We start from the raw sequence: 20,692 nt of genomic DNA, 5'->3' as shown, positions 1-20,692 counted from the left end.
CCTGTGTTAGCCAAACTGTTAGTATGGCTAATAACGCTTTTTGTCCTTTTAGGACTAGGTGGTATTTTCCATATAGAACAGATATAATCCTCCTGTAGATGGATGTATTGTAGTGCCAGCTTCCTCCCACTAGGGATCTCCCTCTCTCCTCTCCAAAACCACTCTGCCTTAATGGGTGGATAGGGGAACAGATATCCCTCTTACTGTGCGGATTTACTAGCTGACTCCACCTCTCGGTATAATGCCGTATCATGCAAGAGGAAACAATAATAGTGCCTTATCCTTTATAAACAATGTATCTTTATTTTATATAATGCGCACTCACATGTAACAATCGATAAAATAGCAGTGTGTAATACCAGGTCCACTGTCTATACTCGCCGTATCTCGTAATGGCGTTGTGACGTCAGAGCCCCTCCCCTACGCGTTACGCCACAGGGTCACGTGGCTTCCTCAGGGGATAAGGTTTAGGAATTTAGAATTATATTATAGAGCGCAACATATATGATTTTTTTTAATAAATAGCATATATTGCACTATTGCTAATATATTTCTGATTGGCACAGAGCACGGTCACAGGCTTTGGATTTTTAGTACATCATTTATAGTGGCTTATCTGGACCTTTTTCAGCAAATTGTTGTCTTTTCTGGGCTTTATTATAGCGCTTGTCTATTATGTAATTTTTTCTTTTGTGTTTCTTTTTGCATATATATTATTGTGCTTTCTAGTACAGTACAATTGTTATATTACCTCAATTATCTATATCCCATCCAGCACCTCCTATTATCCTATATATTAAATTCTATATTCCAAAGAATCACATGTATTGATATAGCCAAAAGTAGATAGCTGAAAGTTACATATGCTGCTGACTAATTAGGTGGTTGAGTAGGGATCTGTAGCTGGCATAGCATTTCTCAGATGAACTCTGATTGCTCAGGAGGGTAACTGATGACAGTTTTAGATAATTTCAAGTTCCAGGAGGCACTACCTGTAAAAATATTCTAGGGAGAGTGCAGAGATATGAAAGGAAGGAAATTGACTGGAGGCCAAAATGGGCCACAAGCTCATGCTTGTGAGATATAAACAGGCTGCCCTCTCATTAACCCTTCTCCTTTCAGATCCATAGGGCCAGATTCATTCCATACAGTTAAAGCTGTGTAGTTGAAATACCATGGTCTCCTCCCCAAATCAGGAAACTCCTCTGATGAAAGCTGGGATGTTTTTTTTCCTTTTAGCTTGTTTGAATCAAACCCCCAAATTTCTGCCTGCAGGAGAGGATGTGGAAGGAGTGGGGGAACAGATACAAGAGAAAGAAAATCTGTCCCTGAAAACAGTCTATAGCAACACTCCTATGAAAAAAAAGTCAGTTTTAAGCCCAGCATGACACTAAATCAAACATGAATGGCTGGAGCCAGTATACAGTATCTACTAGAATACCAGACAGGTAAAAGCCAGCAGATTGCTTCCACTCCAGACCACCACTAAAAATCTGTAAACTGAAAAAGGATGGGCATTGCCCCAAGAGGAAACTAAATAATTATATGGACTCAAGAAAGCAAAAAGAGTGCGCACTGACCTAGTGCATTATCGTAAAGAATATTTATTTAAAAAGATAAAAAGTAGGTATCATACTCACAATGGACATATAAAACAAAGGCACATCACAATAAACAGCGGTGTCCAATCCATATAGCATATAAATGCAAAACAATGGAACCCTGGACTTCCAACTGGCTAACGCGTTTCGAGGACCTAGCCTCTTCCTCAAAATTCTTTGCGATAATGCACTAGGCCGGTGCGCCCTCTTTTTGCTTTCTTTTGTATCCAGTGACTTTGGACTACCCCGGTCCGTTGAGTGCAGCAAGGAGTGCATATTCCAGGATAACTGAACTGGTACCATAACCTCTGCTGAGTCCATCCCCAGTTTAGAGTTTGCAATGTTTTGAATTATATGGACTGCCATTGCTCAGCTCCTGCTGAAAGCATCGTAATTATCCTTGAAAACCTACTATTCGTTGTATATGGCACTACTTTTGGAAAGCTTGTTTGTTAATGCCTGATGCAGTATTCCGCAAGGTTCCTACTTGCGACTTCCCAATCACCTGTTTGTACCTGCAATGTTTTTGGGGTTTTTTTTGTAGTGCCATGTTATGCTTGGTGCTTTCAAATGCCTTATGTGTAAGGCTCTGCATGCGCAGTTTTGCAATTTGAATAAAAACTATTGAACCAGAAAACCTAATAATGAAAGTTAAACTGTAAGTCTGATATTTTCCTTATGTTGTGCTTGCAGAAATTAAGCGCCAGTGTGAAAGAACAAAATAGGCAATAGCTGAGAGTGTCTGTGGAAATAGGACAGGGTGGAAGGTCCTGACCATAGGAGATTTTCACCACGGAACTTGGAATGCCACTCAGGGAACAGCTGCCAACTGAAGTGCTTCAGCTGTCCTCAAATGAATCTGACAAGCAAGAATTTACACAAAATGCACCGCCGAGCTATTTTACACATTATCACCATTTACCAAGGGAGGGGGGACCAGATTCTAAACATGTCACAAGTATGTCTATGGTAAATACTGACTGTTGCAAAAGACGTGTCAGCTTTATTTGCAGCCATCTATAGATACAGTGAAGTAATGATTAAATTACCACCTATGGGACTGAATAAACATGTTCTGCTGATTTTACAGAGCCTCAAAATATTCAGCACCGACCTGCATTACAGAGCTGCAAACAAACATGAAAACTGAAACTCTACCCTTTTGTCGTGAAGAAAACACTTGGACCTGGAAAAGTTTGTTAGCTGTATAAACTAAAATTTAAATATGGTAGATGGGACTTTCAAGGTAACCAAAAATTATCCCAATACGTACTATACTTAAAATGAAGCCTCTTTTTTTGCGAATTACATAAAAACTGTTGTTTCAATATACAAAAACCTTGACACCCCCCCCCCCCCCCCAAGTTCATCTCTTCAATATCATATTGTAGGATGGATAGAAATTAAAGTGGTTTTAAAGGCTGATGGTTTTTTATCTTAATGCATTCTCTGCATTAGTGCAGCTCCTCCCCAGTCCTCCCTTAAAACTTATCTGAGCCCAATCCAGCACTGTGCCCAAGAGCAGCACCTCTCCTCTCTCTCTTCTTCCTCATAGGCTCACAGACAGCAGCAGAAGCCATTGGTTCCTGCTGTTGTCAATCACAGCCTATTAGGAGATAGTGGGGGTGGGGCAGAGCCATGCTCTGTTTGCCAATGGGAGTGAGCCCGCAAGAGGCTTGCTATGGGAGCACTCTTCAGTGGGGATTGCCAGCGGGGAAGGGGGGGGGGCCTTAGAAGTGGATCATGGTTGCTCTGTGCAAAACCATTGCACAGAGCAGGTAAGTATGACATGTTTTTTTTATTTTAAAGAAAAAACATTTTAAGTTTACAATCACTGCAATATTGTGGAAAATACAATGTTAAAATAGCAACAATGGAGGTTAATTAACTTAGCAATAACTCAACGCTTTTCATTGAGAAAATGTCAACTTCACAAGGAATGACGGTGGGTGACTAGTAAAATTGATATAGCATGGCCTAATTATGATAACTGTCAGTGGAACACCCCAAGATTAGCAGAAAGGAGACTAAAATGGAATACAGGAAGAGGTTTACCAATCCCGTCGGGATCCCATTTATATTAAGTGGTCATTACCAAGATAATATGTTGCAGCTCATGTGCACAATGAAGCAGGGGCATAAAAGCCACCTCTCTGAAGATGTCCCCAAATGTATAGTGGCAAAAATAATTATTTGATCCCCAGCAGCTCTTGTAAATTTGCCCACTTGCAAAGAAATTAAGTGTCTATAAGTTTTTATCATAAGTGTATTTTACATGAGAGAGAGAATATCAACCAAAAATCCAGAAAAAAAAAAACACGATACAAATTGAGCTGCAGTTCAGTGAGTAAAATAAGTATTTGATCCCCTACCAACCAACAATAATTCTGGCTCCCACAGACTGGCTATGTGCTCATGTGGTACACAGATTATTCCTGTCAATTTAAGAAGGTGCTCCTAATGAGAACTCGGTATGTGTATAAAAGACACCTGTCCACAGGATTTTTTTCTTCCATTCAAACCTCACCACCATGAGCTGTCAAAGGATGTCAGGGACAAGATTGTAGACCTGCACAAGGCTGTAATGGGCTACAAGACCATCAGCAAGAAGCTTGGTGAGAAGGAGATAACTGTTGGAGCGATTATTAGAAAAAAGGGAAGAAATACAAAATGATTATCAATCGCCCTCAGTCTGCAGCTCCATGCAAGATTTCAGCTCATGGGTAAGAATGATCATGAGAAAAGTGAGGAATCAGCCCAGAACTACACGGGAGGATCTTGTGAATGATCTCAAGGCAGTAGGGACCACAGTCACTAAACAAAGTAATGGTAACACAATAAGCCGCCATGATTTGAAATCCTGCAGCACCTGCAAGGTCTCCCTCCTCAAGAAGGTACATGTACAGGCTTGTCTGAAGTTTGCCAATGAACATCTAAATCAGGTATCACTAAATGGTGGACTGGGGTCCGGATGCGGACCGAGTCACTTTCCCATCTGGGCCCATGCAGTACTGCTATTTAAGAGCCTCCATCTGTCTCGTGGTCTGTATCACAGAGCTGACAGCAGGAGGCAGGACAGTTCTGGATGGAGGGTGGGAGCTGCTCGAGGTTACCGGTTAGGATGAAGGGTAGTCCTAGCAATCAATCACTGTTAATCACTGTCTGTGCAAGGTAGGACAGTGGGGGGTAAAGTTAAAGGGGCTAAGGACATTGGTGTGAAGAGGGGGCTGAGGACAGTAATGTGGGGGGCTAAGGACTGTGGTGTGTGGGAGCTTAGGACCTTAAAGTGGGAGTGGCTCAGAACTGTAATGTGGGGGCTGAGGACAGTAACGGGGGGCTGAGGATAGTAACATGGAGGAGGGCTGAGGACAGCAACGTGGGGGGGGGGGGGCTGAGAACTAATGTGGGGCTGAGGACAGTAACATGGAGGGGGGCTGAGGACAGCAACATGGGGGGGGCTGAGGACAGTAATGTGGGGGCTGAGGACAGTAATGTGGGGGCTGAGGACAGTAACATGGGGGGGCTGAGGACAGTAACATGGGGGGGCTGGGGACAGTAATGTGGGGAGATTATGTAAAAAGGGGCAGAGTACTCTTCAGTGAAGGGGGCAGAGGACAGTACTGTTGGGGGGGGGGGGGGGGTTTGATGTCAAGGAGGTGTGAGAGCACTACTGTGAAAGGGGTGGAGGGGGGTGATGTAAAGGGGGAGCTGAGGACACTCATCAAGAGGGATCTAGCTGTGAATGAGGAGGGGACTGTGATGTGCAGTGGGGATTGAGGACACTGATGTGAAAACAGGTTCAGATCTGTACATGTGCATTTGCTGCACACGTTGTGGGTAGGTCAGCACTACCTGCTAGAAATCTGAAGAAGTCCCCGACCCTTTTTTTTTTCAAAATTGCACCACAGCAACACATGGTTTGGGGCCTACATGAGATTCGGACCTCTGATTCATGCATATTTTACTGCCCGGACCTTGGTGAATTTTAATTCATTACCCTTGATCTAAATGATTCAGAGAAGGATTGGGAGAAATTGCTGTAGTCAGATGAGACCAAAATTGAGGTCTTTGGCATTAACTTGACTCGCCGTGTTTGGAGGAAGAAAAATGCTGATTATGATGCTAAGTAGTTTAGGGGATCATCATCCAATTTCTATGGATTGTTGCCTACATTCCATGTTTCTGTAGCAAAAAGGGGAACCCCCCAACACAAAGGCGGGACTTTAAAGGCAACTAAAGGAAGTGCTGAAGTAAAATATAACCAAATGGTATTACAATATATTAAAATACACACAATATACTGGCATTAATAAAACGCAGAGCAATCATGCGTCACCCACCCACTGGTGTGCTCAATGGGATATCCAATCCCAAAGGAAAAGACCAGGTGCATCATCCGCATGCTTGATCCTCTATCTCATTACACCTCTGAGAATAAGTATACGGGGTCACTAGCCACTCATTATACATGTAACTCGTGATGATTCTTCTAATGGTCCTTTTGGACCTTCTGGGTTTGGTTCTTCTCTTTCTGAATCTTCTTCTCACTGTCACACATGATCCTCTGTTCCTTGTACACAATCATCGGGGGAGTCTTTTTAGACACTACGAACAATAACTAACAACTATGGATAGTGATACCCATAAACATGTCCCTAAATCCACATCTACCAACAACAAACTTAGTATTATCAATCTATCGAACTTTCCCCCAAGGAAATTCATTTGGTTATCAAGGGCCTCAGCTTCTGCCCATATCAAAATTTGAAGACTTCAAAGATTTGCAATTATTAGCCTGCAAGCTATTATTGAAAAGTACTTTTTCCAAAGATCAGGCAAAACAACAGCCTGTACAGAAGCAACAAGATGAAGCCCTTGAGAAGCTAATTGCATTGCTCGAGGAAGAACAACTGACCGATCTAATAGACTAATTGGACATCGAGTCCCTCTTGGAACAACAAATAACTACTAGGGACCCCCTACTCCAAGGCTCTAACCTTAAGAAAAAATTTGACAAATTCCCTTCACCCCACACGAATCCCAATATATCAGCATTTCTAACTCTATGAAAGAAATAGATAAACTAAGAATCACACGCTCATCAAACAACCTTACCGCAAAGGAAAGAGAGGCCCCAAACAAACTTTCCAATTGTCACGAGATCTCACAATAAAACCTTCAGACAATGGTGGAACTATGAATAACACAAAAAACAGTGCACAAATTAAATAAATAAAAATAAATCACAAATAAATAAATGTCCGTGCAAATATATATATATAATATTTCAAACATAAGTCCTTATTTTCCCCAAATCACCACGTGAAAAATAATATTGACCGCACTCACCAGATGGAGGTGAGTAATAAGCCTCATAGGATATAAGGGATCCTATAGCCCCTCAGGAGGAACTCAAATCGCCTTCTTCACCCTGCTTAGATACAGCAATCAACTCCACTCTACTTCTCCATGGAATCCTCAATAATGTGCAAGGAAAGAAAGGCTACATAGTGTAATACTGCCACTCAATACCATATAAATCGATAGAATAAGGACACTCACATGTTTCAATAAAATAACAGGCCTTGTTTAATAGCCTCAAAGGCTTCAAAGGAACAAGTTTCCAAATTGTAAATATAGGGATCTCACGCTTTAAGAATCACTATAGAAGATGACCAGCTTTCCACCTCTAAAATGGCCGCTTGAACCGCAAAAGTCGACGTGCGTTCCAAATACAGGAAGTGACGTAGGCCAAGATGACGGCAGACCGGAAGTGCGTCAACGCGTTTCCCCCACCCACAGGGCGTTCTCAAGGGTGGGGCGAAACGCGTTGACGGGGCTATAGGATCCCTTATATTGGAACATTGTCTTGAAAATCCTTTTGAGAAAATAAGGACTTATATTTGAAATAAGGATTTATGTTTGAAATATTATATATATATATATATATATATATATATATATATATTTTTTTTTTTTTTTTTTTTTGCACGGACATTTATTTATTTGTGATTATTTTTATTTATTTAATTTTTGCGCTGTTTTTTGTGTTATTCATTATGGAACTATAGTGATCATGCATAATAATCAATATAGACGAATGTGCCTAAAGGTTCTTCGCAGCCAAGAGTAGTACCAAAAGATACCGCAATCCAAAATTGAAACATTTAACCATGATTTCTACTAATTGACAAAGCCTACCTTGAGGGAATGATCCTAAAACCTCTATGGGAATTCATACGTACAAGCCACCCCAAAATCCCAACATTCTATACTCTACCTAAAAGGTCCATAAGGACCCCAGGGAGACTAATAATCTCTGGTAGAGGCTCCCTCATGGAAAATCTAAGTAGATTTGTGGATGAACAATTAAGACCATATGTCACAAATCTTGCATCCTATATTCAGGATACCATTCATCTACTCCAAAACCTAGAAGGGATCCAACTGTCCAGAGATGCCATTTTAGTGGCAATTGACGTGGAACCATTATACAGCTCCATCCCTCATGATAAAGGAATCTCAGCCATTAATCACAGTTGTTTCAAAAACACAGACAAGAATGGCAACTCAACGACTTCATCATCTCATAATTGGAGTACATTATTACTCATAACAACTTCACCTTTGAGGGCTCCCAATTCCTCCAGGTACAGGGCGCAGTGATGGGGATATGTTGTGCCCTATCCTACCGCCAGCTTGTACCTGAGGGAGTGGGAGTGCTCCTTCCCCTCCGATGAAGAACTGATACCATTGACGAGTTACACTGTCATATGGTACCACTTCATAGATGATATCTTTGTAGTGTAGGAGGGTTTAGTAGAGGCACTACATCAATGCATGCAAGTGATGAATAAAAATTATTTCAATTTACGGTTTATAATGCTCTCAAGCCCCACTATGGTTACATTTTTAGATGTGACCATCAATAAAAATGCAGAGGGAGGCCTCTTAAGCAGTCTCTACCAGAAACCTACTGCAGGAAACACTATCCTGCATGCCAAAAGCTTGGACCCCAGATCTCTAGTCAATTTGTTTCCATACAGTCAATATCTTCGAATAAGATGAAATTGCTCAGATAAGGACACTTTTCACAAAGAAGCAGCTGAAATTAGAATTAGACTACTGGAGAGGGGATAAGCACCCACTTATTTGAAAAAAGCATGCAAAAGATCCAAACTAAAATCTAGACAGGACCTACTCTTTCCCAAAAAAAACAATGAAAGAATCCAAAATAATGCGGATCATCGCTTACTACACAAAACAACATAACACTGTTAAATAAATCATTCAAAAATATTGGCATGTATTACAAATGGGTCCCACTCTTAGTCACCAGATTCCTCAAACTCCAGCAATAACCTATATCTAACCTAGATCTATTAAAGACCATCTGATCTACAGCAAATTTGTGGGTAAGTTTAGGAAAGACCCCTGCAAAAATCTGGGCACCTTTACGTTTGGGGGTTGTCCTTACTGCAAATATATGAATGTTAAAAAAGACATACTGCTATCCAATGGAGATCCTTATAGACCTAAATGCTTTGCAAACTGTAGAACAGCTAGGATGGTATACTTACGATTGTGCAATTGTGGAGCATTTTATGTGGGGAAGACCAAACTGGAACTGGGGAATGCCCTGATCCCTTCTGCAAGCGTGCAGTGGTTCGACGCCCTGTATACAGTATATGGTAGCTTCTCCAGCCACGGGGTGCATTGTGAAGCACCCGCAGGCCATTTGACCATCACATCATTGGAAGTAGTTGCCCTAAAAGGACCAGGTGAGAAAGTAGATGTGAATCCCTTATGGGGAATTTTTAATGAGAACCTTCCACCCTGTATCATATTGTTTGTAAGGTAGGTGATTCATCTTCTTCTGCATGGGTGAGTTTTTTTTAATTGATTGGCTTTTCTGTACTGACCCCTTCCTCTTGGTCTTTCTGATTTACAGTTCCACATTAAACCTTGGATCCCTAATATAGCATAGTACACTGACTAACCACGTTCTTTTTGCTGCAACACCTGCTGATTGAGTAAGTGAACACAGATCTGTATTATCTCAATCTTACAGATTTTCAACTGTTGTCCCCCTTTCTAGACATATAATACTTAATAAACTAATAACCAACAAAGATTTCACTTCAGATGAAACTAGATCTAGCTTATCATAATCAATACAGTGCCCCTTTACAGTGCAATCCCCTTTATATCACACTGTTCCTTTACATTACAGTGCAAAGGACCGAATCTGTGAATATTCCGTCACCAACTGCCTCCGCGAATGCCCTTGCATGCCCCCTCCTGGCTGGTCAGTCTAAAATGCCCAGGCCTATTTTTTGTCCCAGTCCGGGCCTGATCAATTACAAGAAACGTCTTACCTCTGTGCTTGCCAACAAGGGTATCTCCACCAAGTAGTAAGTCATGTTTTGCTCGGGGATACTTATTTTACTCACTGAACTGCAATTCACTTTATAACAGGCCCGGATCTAGGGGGTGCTGGGGTGGGCTATAACTCTCCTAGATTTTAGTTGTGCCCCTCCAGACTTCTGAGAGTGCATTCACAAATTAATGAGACCTGAAAGGGGATGTAAAGGGTAACTCTGATGGGGACAGTTGATGTAAGGGGGCACTCAGATGGGGACAGTTGGTGTAAAGGGGGAACTCTGAGGGGGGCAATTGATGTAAGGGGGCACTCTGATGAGGTAATGATGTAAGGGGGCACTCTGATGAGACAATTGATGTAAGGGGGCACTTCGATGTGGACATTTTAATTAAGGGAACTCTGGTGAGGACACCTGATGTAAGGAGGAACTCTGAGAATAACTCCTGATATAAGGAGGGACTTTGTTAGGGACACCTGATGTAAGGGGCCACAGGTTCTGCTTAATCACCCTGAAGTAATGACAGCTTCCCTGTTCATTCCTGCACCACCTCTGTGCTACCTGCCAGACATTACTTATGTGTTATTACTATGTGGTACAGATACTGGCTCCATACATCCCTGTCACACTACTGACATTATGCCACCTACTTTTTTTTTTTTACTGCACCCCCAGATCAGATAGGCCAGAATCGGCCCTGCTTTATAACATTTGTATCGTGTTTTTTCAAAATGTTTGGTTGATATTCTGTCTCTATCATTTAAAATACACCTATGGTAAAAATGATAGATCCTTCATTTCTTTGTAAGTGGGCAAACTTACAAAAATCTGCAGGGGATCAAATAAGTAATTTCCCCACTATAAGTATATGTTCTTACGGCTTCTCCCATCACAGGCAGTATGGACTCACAAGTTACTGAATTTTTATACTTTGAAATGTCTGTTTTTATGTAATTCATGAACAAAGATGCTTATTTGTATGTATAGTGTGTACTGAGACAATTTGTTGGTACCTTAAAAGTCCCATCAACTATATTTAAGATTGCTTATCAATGGGGATGTGGGTACCTCCGTTTTAAGCATGAAAAGTTTTGGGTCCATATGTTGTTATAACTGTATAAACTAAAGTGAGCCTTTCTGGATGACTGTCATAGCATAATAATAAATTCATATAACATCTTGGAACAACAAAAATATAAATCACATAAATCCTAGACATGCACAGTCCAAAACTGAAACTTTTTTGGGGCCTTAGGGTAACATCTGTAAACAGCATTATGGCTGCTGCAAAATGGCCAACTGGGAAGCTGTGGATGAACTATCAGTAGTTAGCTTCTTGTACTCTGCAGTGAAAATCTGCGTACCAGCGTGATGGCGCTGCTGCCTAGACTCACATGTAAGTGTTGCCACCCTAAGAGCAGAAACTTCGGAGTAAAAAACTAATAAGGCTGCCCCTTGTACTAGAAAAAAAGGAAAAAAAAAATTGTTACCATAAGAAGTAAAACAGCAACAACAGAAAAAAACCCAATAAATTCCTTTTGATGTACGCCTATGGATTCCCTAACCATAGTAAGTATAACGTTTGTTATTTTTAACCACTTGACCTCCAGAGGATTTACCCCCATTAACGACCAGGCCTCTTTTTGCTACTCGGCGCTGCACTAATTCAACTGATAATTGCGCGGTCATGCAATGCTGCACCCAAACGAAATTTACGTCCTTTTTTTCACACAAATAGAGCTTTCTTTCGGTGTAATTTGATCACCTGTGTGCTTTTTATTTTTCACGCTATAAACAAAAAAAAGCCAAAAATTTTGAAGAAAAACAATATTTTTTACTTTCAGCTATAAAAAATACATAGTAAACTCAAAGTTGGTTATAAATTTAGGCCAAAATGTATTCTGCTCCATGTTTTTGGTAAAAAAAATCCCAATGAGTGTATATTGGTTGCTTTGTGTGGAAGTTATAGCGTCTACAAACTATGGTATAAATACTGCAATTTACGCCATTTTTCTGCTATACAGCGCTGCGCTAGTTTAACGGACAATTGCGCGGTCATGCAATACGGTACATAAATGAAATTTACATCCTTTTTTTCCCCACAAATTGAGCTTTCTTTTGGTGGTATTTGATCGCCTGTGCGGTTTTTATTTTTTGCGCTGTAAAAAAAAAAGCCTGACAATTTTGAGGAAAAAAAACAATATTTTGGACTTTTTGCTACAAAACATGTCCAGTAAAAAAAAAAAATGCAAAAATCAAATTTAGTCATAAATTTCTGCCAAAATGTCTTTGCTAAAAAAAAAAAAACCCAATACGTGTAAATTAATTGGTTTACGTGAAAGTTATAGCGTTTACAAATGATTTATACTAATACTTATTTATACTAATAATGGCGGCGATCAGCGAATTATGGCGGCGATCAGTGACTTATGGCAGCGACCAGCGACTTATGGCAGGACTGCGGCGGACATTCTGACATTGGGGGGTACTGACTTGGGGTCACTGACATCCCCAAAAACACTAATACAGTGATCAGTGCAAAAAAAAAAAACACTGACACTGTACTAATGGCACTGGGGAGGAAGGGGTTAACTTTATTTTGCAGGGAAGGGTTATCTGAGTGAGGGGAGTGTTTTACTAGGGGGTGGGGGTGTGTGCTGGACAGGACAAGGCTGATCGAAAGAGAGAGAGAAACTCTTCTTTCTCGATCAGCTCATCCTCAAGCTGTCAGGGAAGTGACAGACAGCACAGCTACTGCAGCTGTGCTGTTTGTCACTGTTTGCCGCCGATCACCGGGAAACAGCCGGTAAAGACCGGCTGTGACCCAGCGACTGACATCCGCGGCGGTGATCGGCGGGACAGATAGGGCGGTGGCGCGCCTCGTGCGCGCCCCGTTTACGAAACACGCGTTTTAAAACGTGGTTTTGCCTGCCAGTGCCGCCGTATTTCTACAGTGGCAGGGCGGCAAGTGGTTAAAGAATAAAAATGGAATGTTTACAATCACTTTGAGGCATGTTTTTTGCATTTTCTTTGCAGATCCTGACTGGAACTAGACCACCATCACCTCCAAATGTGCACCTCGTACACAGGCCTAACTTTAGTTTTCAGAGATTGCCAGTTGTTGATCATTCCTAAAATTTATTTAAGAAATTAGATTTCCTTTAAGATGTTATTTCCTGCCTCTTTAGATTCCAGGGCCTGAGCATCTGCATATCTCTATAACAATGTTTCTCAACCTATTTTCAGTCAAGGACCCCTTTAAAATTATGCACAATCTCAGGGCCTAAAAATGTAATAGCTTTACTTAATGCAGCAGCCTCTACACATATAGGATACCCAACATCAAAGGTGATTTTTGCAAAGCAATGCCCCTTTGCACACTGGTACTGACTAGTAGTCCAGCATTTCTCTTCTTCCTCAGTTTCTCTCCCTCACTCAGCTAAAGTGACCCAAGTGCTGATAGAAAGGGGCAGGGGAGGGGCAAACTAGGACATCTGCAGACGCCCGATATCCTCCTTATCAGCCTATGATGACATTGGTTGGTAGGAAACCAGCGGCTGGCCTGCACGGTGCCCAAGGTTGTAATGCTGCACAATAATAACCCGTGGCAGACTTGATCCACTCATCAACTTGTTAACAATTTTTAGGCATTTAGCCAAGACATTCCTGAGGAACCCAGAAGGCTGCGCTGTAGAATGCCTCAATACCATAAGAGGGAACACCAGAGGGTGCAATATAAGTGAAGCATAAAGAGCACATTTTATTCATAAAAAAACCCCAAAACAAATGGTAACTCCTATATATAAAAACAAGAAGTGCTTGTCTACCAACATCAGTCAGCCATAGTTGTCAGCAACCACAGTCACAGGCTGGTCAGCCAGGGATGTGGAAGGCTCTGGAGAGCGTGGGAAACTTGAATGAATGATATCCCCGCTGAGAGGTGTGAGGGGTCTGGCTACACGTTTCGAGGACACCCAGACTCTTTTTCAAGGATGCCCTTCCTGCTCAAACTAAAAAAAAACAAATAATTGCCAACTGTAGATGTTATTTTAGCTTTTTGGTTTGTAAATTGTAATACATGTAAAATACCCTGTCGGTTTGCAGTAGTTTTTAGTGTGGTCTGAGCCTTGGGGTCCTCAGACAGGAGGTGCAGGCTTGACTAAGAGGTTGGGTGGCTGGAAAATTCATAGCCACACCCCCTCATGCCTCCTGGCATATGACATCATTCACTTGAGTTTTCCATGCTTCTTGTTCCCTCTGTTGGTTTTAGGATTCTTCAGCCTCAGTGAGGAGCAGCAACAAGTATCAAAAGGGAGTTCACTCCGGATGTACTAAATGAGACTTTGAATGGATTCTGACTTTCTATCCACAGAGACTGTTTGTAGAACATAGATTACACATTTTTGCACCATATTTTCCTTTTCTCAATACAGTAGCAAAGGAAATAGCACATGTGCCCTTTAGCACTTGGGTCCTGCCTTGTTTTCCACCAGAAACACTATCTACATTGAGAGTTTATGCTCTCCATGGTTTCCTTTGCATGCCTAATTTCAATGCCATAATCCTAAAACATATTGGCAGGTTAAAATCAGCTTCACCCTAATGTGCATATGTATATTATCTTCCTGTTAGGGCTATTAAACTAAGCCCATATGAGTTAGAGACAGTTGTCAGTGGTTGTAGTAAAAATGTGAGTGCTTGGCCAATGAAGACTGTACTAAAAAAAAAAAAAAGTATCCTTATCCCTCCTGAAAATGCTTGTTACCTGCTTGTTCCAGGTCCATGAAGTACAATAACAGGATCAGCAAAAACCACACTTAGGACATTCACAATGATGGCAGCAGAGATACTTTTGCTGTACAGGTTTCCTTGATGGGAACAGTAGCAATCAGCCATACCAGGTACATGTTAGTAGATGGCTCTGTAGTCACACATTTTTTTGCACTGAACAGTCATCAACACATAGTTTGTATCCAGTAACAACCATATAAAAAGATAATCCATCCCAAATTTGATATTTCATGATTTAGGTGTCAGGGAGAAAAAAATTAATCAGAGAGTGAAAATTACAGCCATTCAGCACAGCACACATTCACAGTGAAACACCAGGAACAGTTCCTTACAGGGAGAGCAGCCAATTCCAAAACTCTACGAGCCAAAGTAATGGCAACCAGAACTATGATTATCTGATGCAGGACAAAATGGTAGGTCCCACATGGGTTCATACAGAGATTACTGAAATATAGAAAGTTGCTCTGTCCCAAGGAGTCAACAGTCTTAACTAGTGGAACAATATGTGTGACACCTTTAACAAAGTTGCGCACCAAGAGATGTGAAGTAATAGGTCTAGGACAGGGGTGTCAAACTGGCGGCCCTCCAGCTATTGCGAAACTACAAGTACTATCATGCCTCTGCCTTTTGGAGTCATGCTTGTAACTGTCAATCTTGCAATGCCACATGAGAAAAAAACATGCAAGTGCAAAACACAAACACAAAAAAGTAGGACCTCTACCCTGATCCCCTGGGGCGCGAGGCTCCTGCCAGGGACTGATGTTTCCACATGGTCCACCTAGCCAAAAGGCCTAGCGGACCCCTTTCCTTGTGGCAAACCGAAGCCAACCACCAAGTACTAGGTCAGGGGGCTCTCCGGAAGAGACACCCCAGGGACACGGGAGGAAGGAACCGAATGGCCATGCATCCTCTCCCTAGACTTCAGGGCAGGTGTGAGGACCCACACCCTACCATCTTGGTGAGGAAAAAAAAACAAAAAACAAAAAAGTGAAAGGTGACAAAACGTGGGAGAAAAGTAAATAAATAAGTGGCCGTTCAATTGTGCACTGGCTAGGCCCTGAGGCCTGTAGCAAAAAAATTGCCCTGGAGTTTACCAAAAGGCCTAGCCCTAAAAGGCGCAGTGAAGAAGAAGTGTTTAGAACAGTGACCATGTGCACTTTTCACACTTGGGATCCCACCCCCATGTGTTACTAATAGCACCGCTGAGGTGACCACTCAGGGGGCACTGATCCGCAGACTCTTTGCCTCCCCGGCCCCTGGCCAGACAAGACAGCAGCATTTTATCTCCCTGCATTTTTACCTGGCACCCTGTTCAGAGAAATTCAGACAGCATGTGTACAATGCTGCACAAGGGTATTTACAACACATTGGCTATGAAATACAGTCATGAATAAGACATTAAGAAAGTGTGCATCAGATTGTCTGTTTTTGACATGCAGAGTTAATAGCCACAAGCTCAAATATTTGCTTTACATTACAGTCTCACACACACACAAAAAAAAAAAAAAAAAAAAAATGCACTCTTTGCAGGTTACAAATGTGCATTTATTATTTTTCTTTCTTAGGAGCCTGTAAAGTATTGCATTGGCAGATCGCGGGTGAAGTCTCAATCCACTGCAGACTGTCAGTGTGTCTGTCTGCTTGTACTTTGTACAGGCAAGCAGTTACACAATTACAGGAAGACTCAATTTACTACCTAGAACACTCACTGGCGCCCTAGTAGTTAATTGAGAACTACAAGCCATCAGCCAACAAAGGCTGACGGTACTTGTAGTTCATTCATTCACAGGTCTCTGTGAAGAAATTATGCTGCAGTCATGTGGACAGAGCCCCGCACAGTCCTTTAACTAGCCCACCTCCCCAGCAGAGTAGACTCCCCATTATTTATTCAGCCATAGGGATGGCGAAAGACAGTCCACTTTAAACTTTACATGGACTTACCGAAGCTTACACAGGGCTATGAACAACTCCTCTGTCCACTTGTGGCAGCTCTGAGCCAATCAGACAGCAGTGATGTCACATCCTCACCCATACCCTTAAGCTCTAGGTGTATTACTGCACTCCTGGTGGCTAAACAGAGCAGTGGTGTAGCAAATGAAAAGGCAGGTATGGTCTGACGGTGGCTAGGGGTTAAATGACCCTCCTTCTTGCCCTGCGTGGTCTTCAAGTGAACACAAGAGTAATGCAGGCAAGACACAAAATTAAACTTATATATACAAAAATTGATTTAACTGAGTGCACACACCACAAAGCTTTCTGCAACTGAATACTTTTCTGTAATAATTTCATCTTCAGAGGACTGAAGATTTCAATAAAGACAGCAACCACCAGCACATGGGAAACTGGTGCAGGTTCTTGGGCCAATTAAAATAAATAAATTAAAAATGTATATCTATATCTATCTATATCTTAAAAACTTAGGCTTTAAATCACACATCTTTTTAAACTTTTCTGGAAACATTAGTCACTGTAAAGCAGGGTCTAAAAAATGTTTAACTTCGTTAATTTCTTTTTTCATTTTATTTTCTTTTGTTTATGGAGTTTCAACTTTGCTAGATATAACAGATTGACACTTATTTATGTATAAAGCATTTGCTATGTGGCTGTCTTAACCATTTGCATGGGTACTAAGCATGCTCACCATATGGTTTGTAATATAAGTATCGCAGCTCCATCTAGTGGCCATAATGTTTGTTTTGTTTTTTTGTTTTTTTTTGATTGAGCGATTTCAGCAAAAATATTGCATCAAGGTCACTAGATGGAGCTGACAATCAAAGGAAAAAAAATTATATTACAAATACCGCAAACATTCATGGTACCCCAAAGCAAATGTTTTATACATAGACTCCTTAGTGTTTTCTCAAATGGGAGTTGCAGACACAGTGGTTGGATACTATTGGTTAATGAGCCCCCACCACAGTTATGAGACAATAGGAATGTGAGTTAGCTTGGAAAAGAGGCTGATCCTAGCCAGTGACTAGGAAGGTGACTGCTATTACCATACCAGATTGTTTTTAGGGGTCTCAAGCCAATCTGCTAAGTATGGGGACCAGTGTGCAGCCATGTTGAGGTGACTAATTTTATCAATATCTTAAAATATTTTAAATAACCACAGGAAAACAACAGGCAAAATACAAACTGCTATAATAAAATTAGCAAAGTAGAGTCTGTTAATTTGTGTCTTTGTTTATGAACTGCTTCACATTAAAAAAAATAAATAAAATGATAGGATTATAACCAGAAATGAGGTCCGATTAAATTATTGCACCGGTCACACCACTGTGATTTAAAAATCATTCAATTTGTGTGCAATTTCTGAAGACTATTATGACTTGTGAAGATTTTCAACAATTTCTTGCAATTTGCAGTACAATTTCCACTATATTCTATGTATGTGAAATCACAAAAAAACTGCAGAAAAAGTAATGCAAAAACTACTTCAGAAGTTGCGCTGCAGCAAATCGCAGATATTAAGCCACTGACATTCACATTCATTAGATGCGATTTCAATTCAATTTAATTTACAGGACCAAAAGTCTGTGGACACCTGACCATTACACCTACATGAGCTTGCAGAACATCCCAGCCCAAACCATAGGCTTTAAAATGGAGTTGCCTCCCATCCCCACCTTTGTACTTATAAATAGCCCCCACTCTTCTTGGATGGCTTTCCACATTATTTTGGAAAGTCTTTGAGAGTTTGTGGCAAAAGAGCATTTTGGAGGTCTGGCACTGGTCTTGGATGAGAAGACATGGCTGGGTGTTCCAAGTCATCTCAAAGTTGCTCAGCAGATACAGGGCTCTGACAGGCCACTTGAGTTCCTCCACATGTAACTCATCAAACCTTGTATTTAATGGACTTGGCTTTGTGCAGAGGAGCAAAAGTCATCCCGGAACAAAAAGCACCTTTCACCAAACTGTAAGTTTAGCTGAGATAGCCCCTCTTGGAGGCTCCTGGGATGTAGAACATCATCCCAGGAACCTAGGTCAGAAAACTGGAAGTAACTGAAGAATTGTAAAAAAAAAAAAAAAATAAAAACAGGTAAAAATGATATACAGTACATTCCTATCTATTTACTAATGCTAGAGGCACAAGTAACTTTCAATGTTGATTGAGAGAGTGAAGTTCTGCTTTAACAGCACTTTTCATTGGATAAACCTGGACTCATTAATTAAAAAAATTAGGAATTCCAGGTAATCATATAGCATACTTGGCTGATGCACCTGGAAATTATTAAAGTAGTACTCTGCTACTCCATTTATCTCCACTAGCTTCCCAGATTCCATGCCAAACGTGCCCTGCTGCATTTTGTACACAGGTCAGGTGTTTCACCATTCAGAGAATGCTTTGCATTTTTGTGAATGAATGCAGAGTCAAAGCGTTCCATCATTGGACAAGGAGAGGTGGGAGGGTGATGTCACAATCTCTCTCATCCAATCAGAGAACGCTTTGCAGTCAATCAGAAAATGCAATTATTCCCTGAAAGGTGCCCATGCCAAGCAGCTTAGCTCCTGTGTTCAGAATGCAGCAGGGCAGCTGCTAAGTGTGAGACCAAAGAAAAAGGTTGAGATCACTGGAGTAGCAGCATCTACTTCAGTGATTTCCAGGTTCTAGGGGCATCCGCCAAGCATGGTTTATAAGCTGGACCAATGTAACTATGTAGAAAATATCCATGCCTAGACTACTTCTTGAAATCATATAATAGGTGTGATGGTCAGGTAGCCATAAACCAATGTACTGTATTATCAGTTTACTGTCAATTTATATATTAAGGCATTCTCCTTTAAAGGTTTATACAAGAGCCAAGATAGGCCACTAGTATATTTTTATATGTAGGGATATCCTTTAATTCCTCCCAACCCATCCTAATCCGGGCTCATCTGCCACAACTACTTTCCCAAACCCACATCCAATCTCAAGAAACCCAATGCCCCCCATTTTGGTATACAAGAACTGGGATGATCTCATCATTGTAGGAAACATCTGATCGATGGGTTGTGATGAACCTTGGAAGTAAAAACAAAAGTCAAATGAATACATTATTTTTTTTTTTTCTCTCAATGAAATGTAAGTACATTTCTTATTCTGTCAGTTATAAAGCAAGAAAGATTTCTTGGAGAAGTATCAGTGTAACGCACAGCTTATTAGGCCGTTAAAAGTATAACAATGATTAGTGGATTTATTGTTTGTGGTCATACTGCTGTAACAGAAATGTAATGCGCTTGTTCAAAGAGCGATCAGATAAATATTTAAAATCTAAAAACGGTCTGATTATTGAGCCTCCAGGTAGAAAGTAGATTCTTACAAGGCAACTATTGCCTTACAACAGTCATTCCAGTCAATAATATGACTGATATTCTGAACAAAATGGCTGTCACGGGTTGCCTCAAGAGACATTCCAGGCTGGTTAATCCAAGAAGAAGATGTTGTTGAATTGTGTGGCACATAGTTTCTTAATTTCATCTGTAAAAAAAAAGAAAGGATTATTTTATTATAAAAAGCATAATTTTATATCGTAATCAATTTCTTAACATTGCTGCATAACTCTGGGCTCAGTCCACCTAAAAGTGATATTATTGATGGAGCGTGGTGGCCTAAGTCAGGTTTATTTTAAGTCCTTGGATACTCCATGGCACCACAAAACAGAAATGTATCAATTTATTTAAATGTACAATTCCACAACACACAAAGGATACTCGCCTGCACTTGGGGTGCCATTTAAAATGAAAGACACCGCAAAGTCGACCATGTGTTACTTTTTTCCTGAAAATGTTTTACCATGCATTAACGTAACAGGTTCTCTTGCTAGCCCATCTCACCCCCTCTCCCACCAATACTTACCTTCATCATCCTCCCTCTACCTCACTGTTCATTTGCTGGAACCCTTTGGAAATACTTGGCACTTTCACCTACAGGGA

General features: G+C 41.0%; 1 protein-coding gene across 4 annotated transcripts in view; it reads right to left on the bottom strand.

The window, feature by feature from the left end:
* Window positions 1-19,926: 19,926 nt before the first annotated feature.
* The window catches only part of CCZ1 (CCZ1 vacuolar protein trafficking and biogenesis associated), a 67,849-nt gene continuing 67,083 nt past the window's right edge, over window positions 19,927-20,692 (bottom strand). For all 4 annotated transcript variants that reach the window (XM_089682749.1, XM_089682751.1, XM_089682748.1 and 1 more), the window contains one exon: window positions 19,927-20,237. In XM_089682749.1, the coding sequence (XP_089538875.1) occupies window positions 20,182-20,237 (56 nt within the window). In that variant the 3' untranslated portion in view covers window positions 19,927-20,181. The remainder of the gene's footprint in view (window positions 20,238-20,692) is intronic.

Source organism: Staurois parvus, unplaced genomic scaffold (genome assembly GCF_062004578.1).
Source record: "Staurois parvus isolate SC_StPar_1 unplaced genomic scaffold, SC_StPar_1.0 ptg000297l, whole genome shotgun sequence".
Taxonomy (NCBI): domain Eukaryota; kingdom Metazoa; phylum Chordata; class Amphibia; order Anura; family Ranidae; genus Staurois; species Staurois parvus.
The sequence above is the reverse complement of the archived record's forward strand: the minus strand, read 5'-3'. Positions and strand labels throughout refer to the sequence as shown.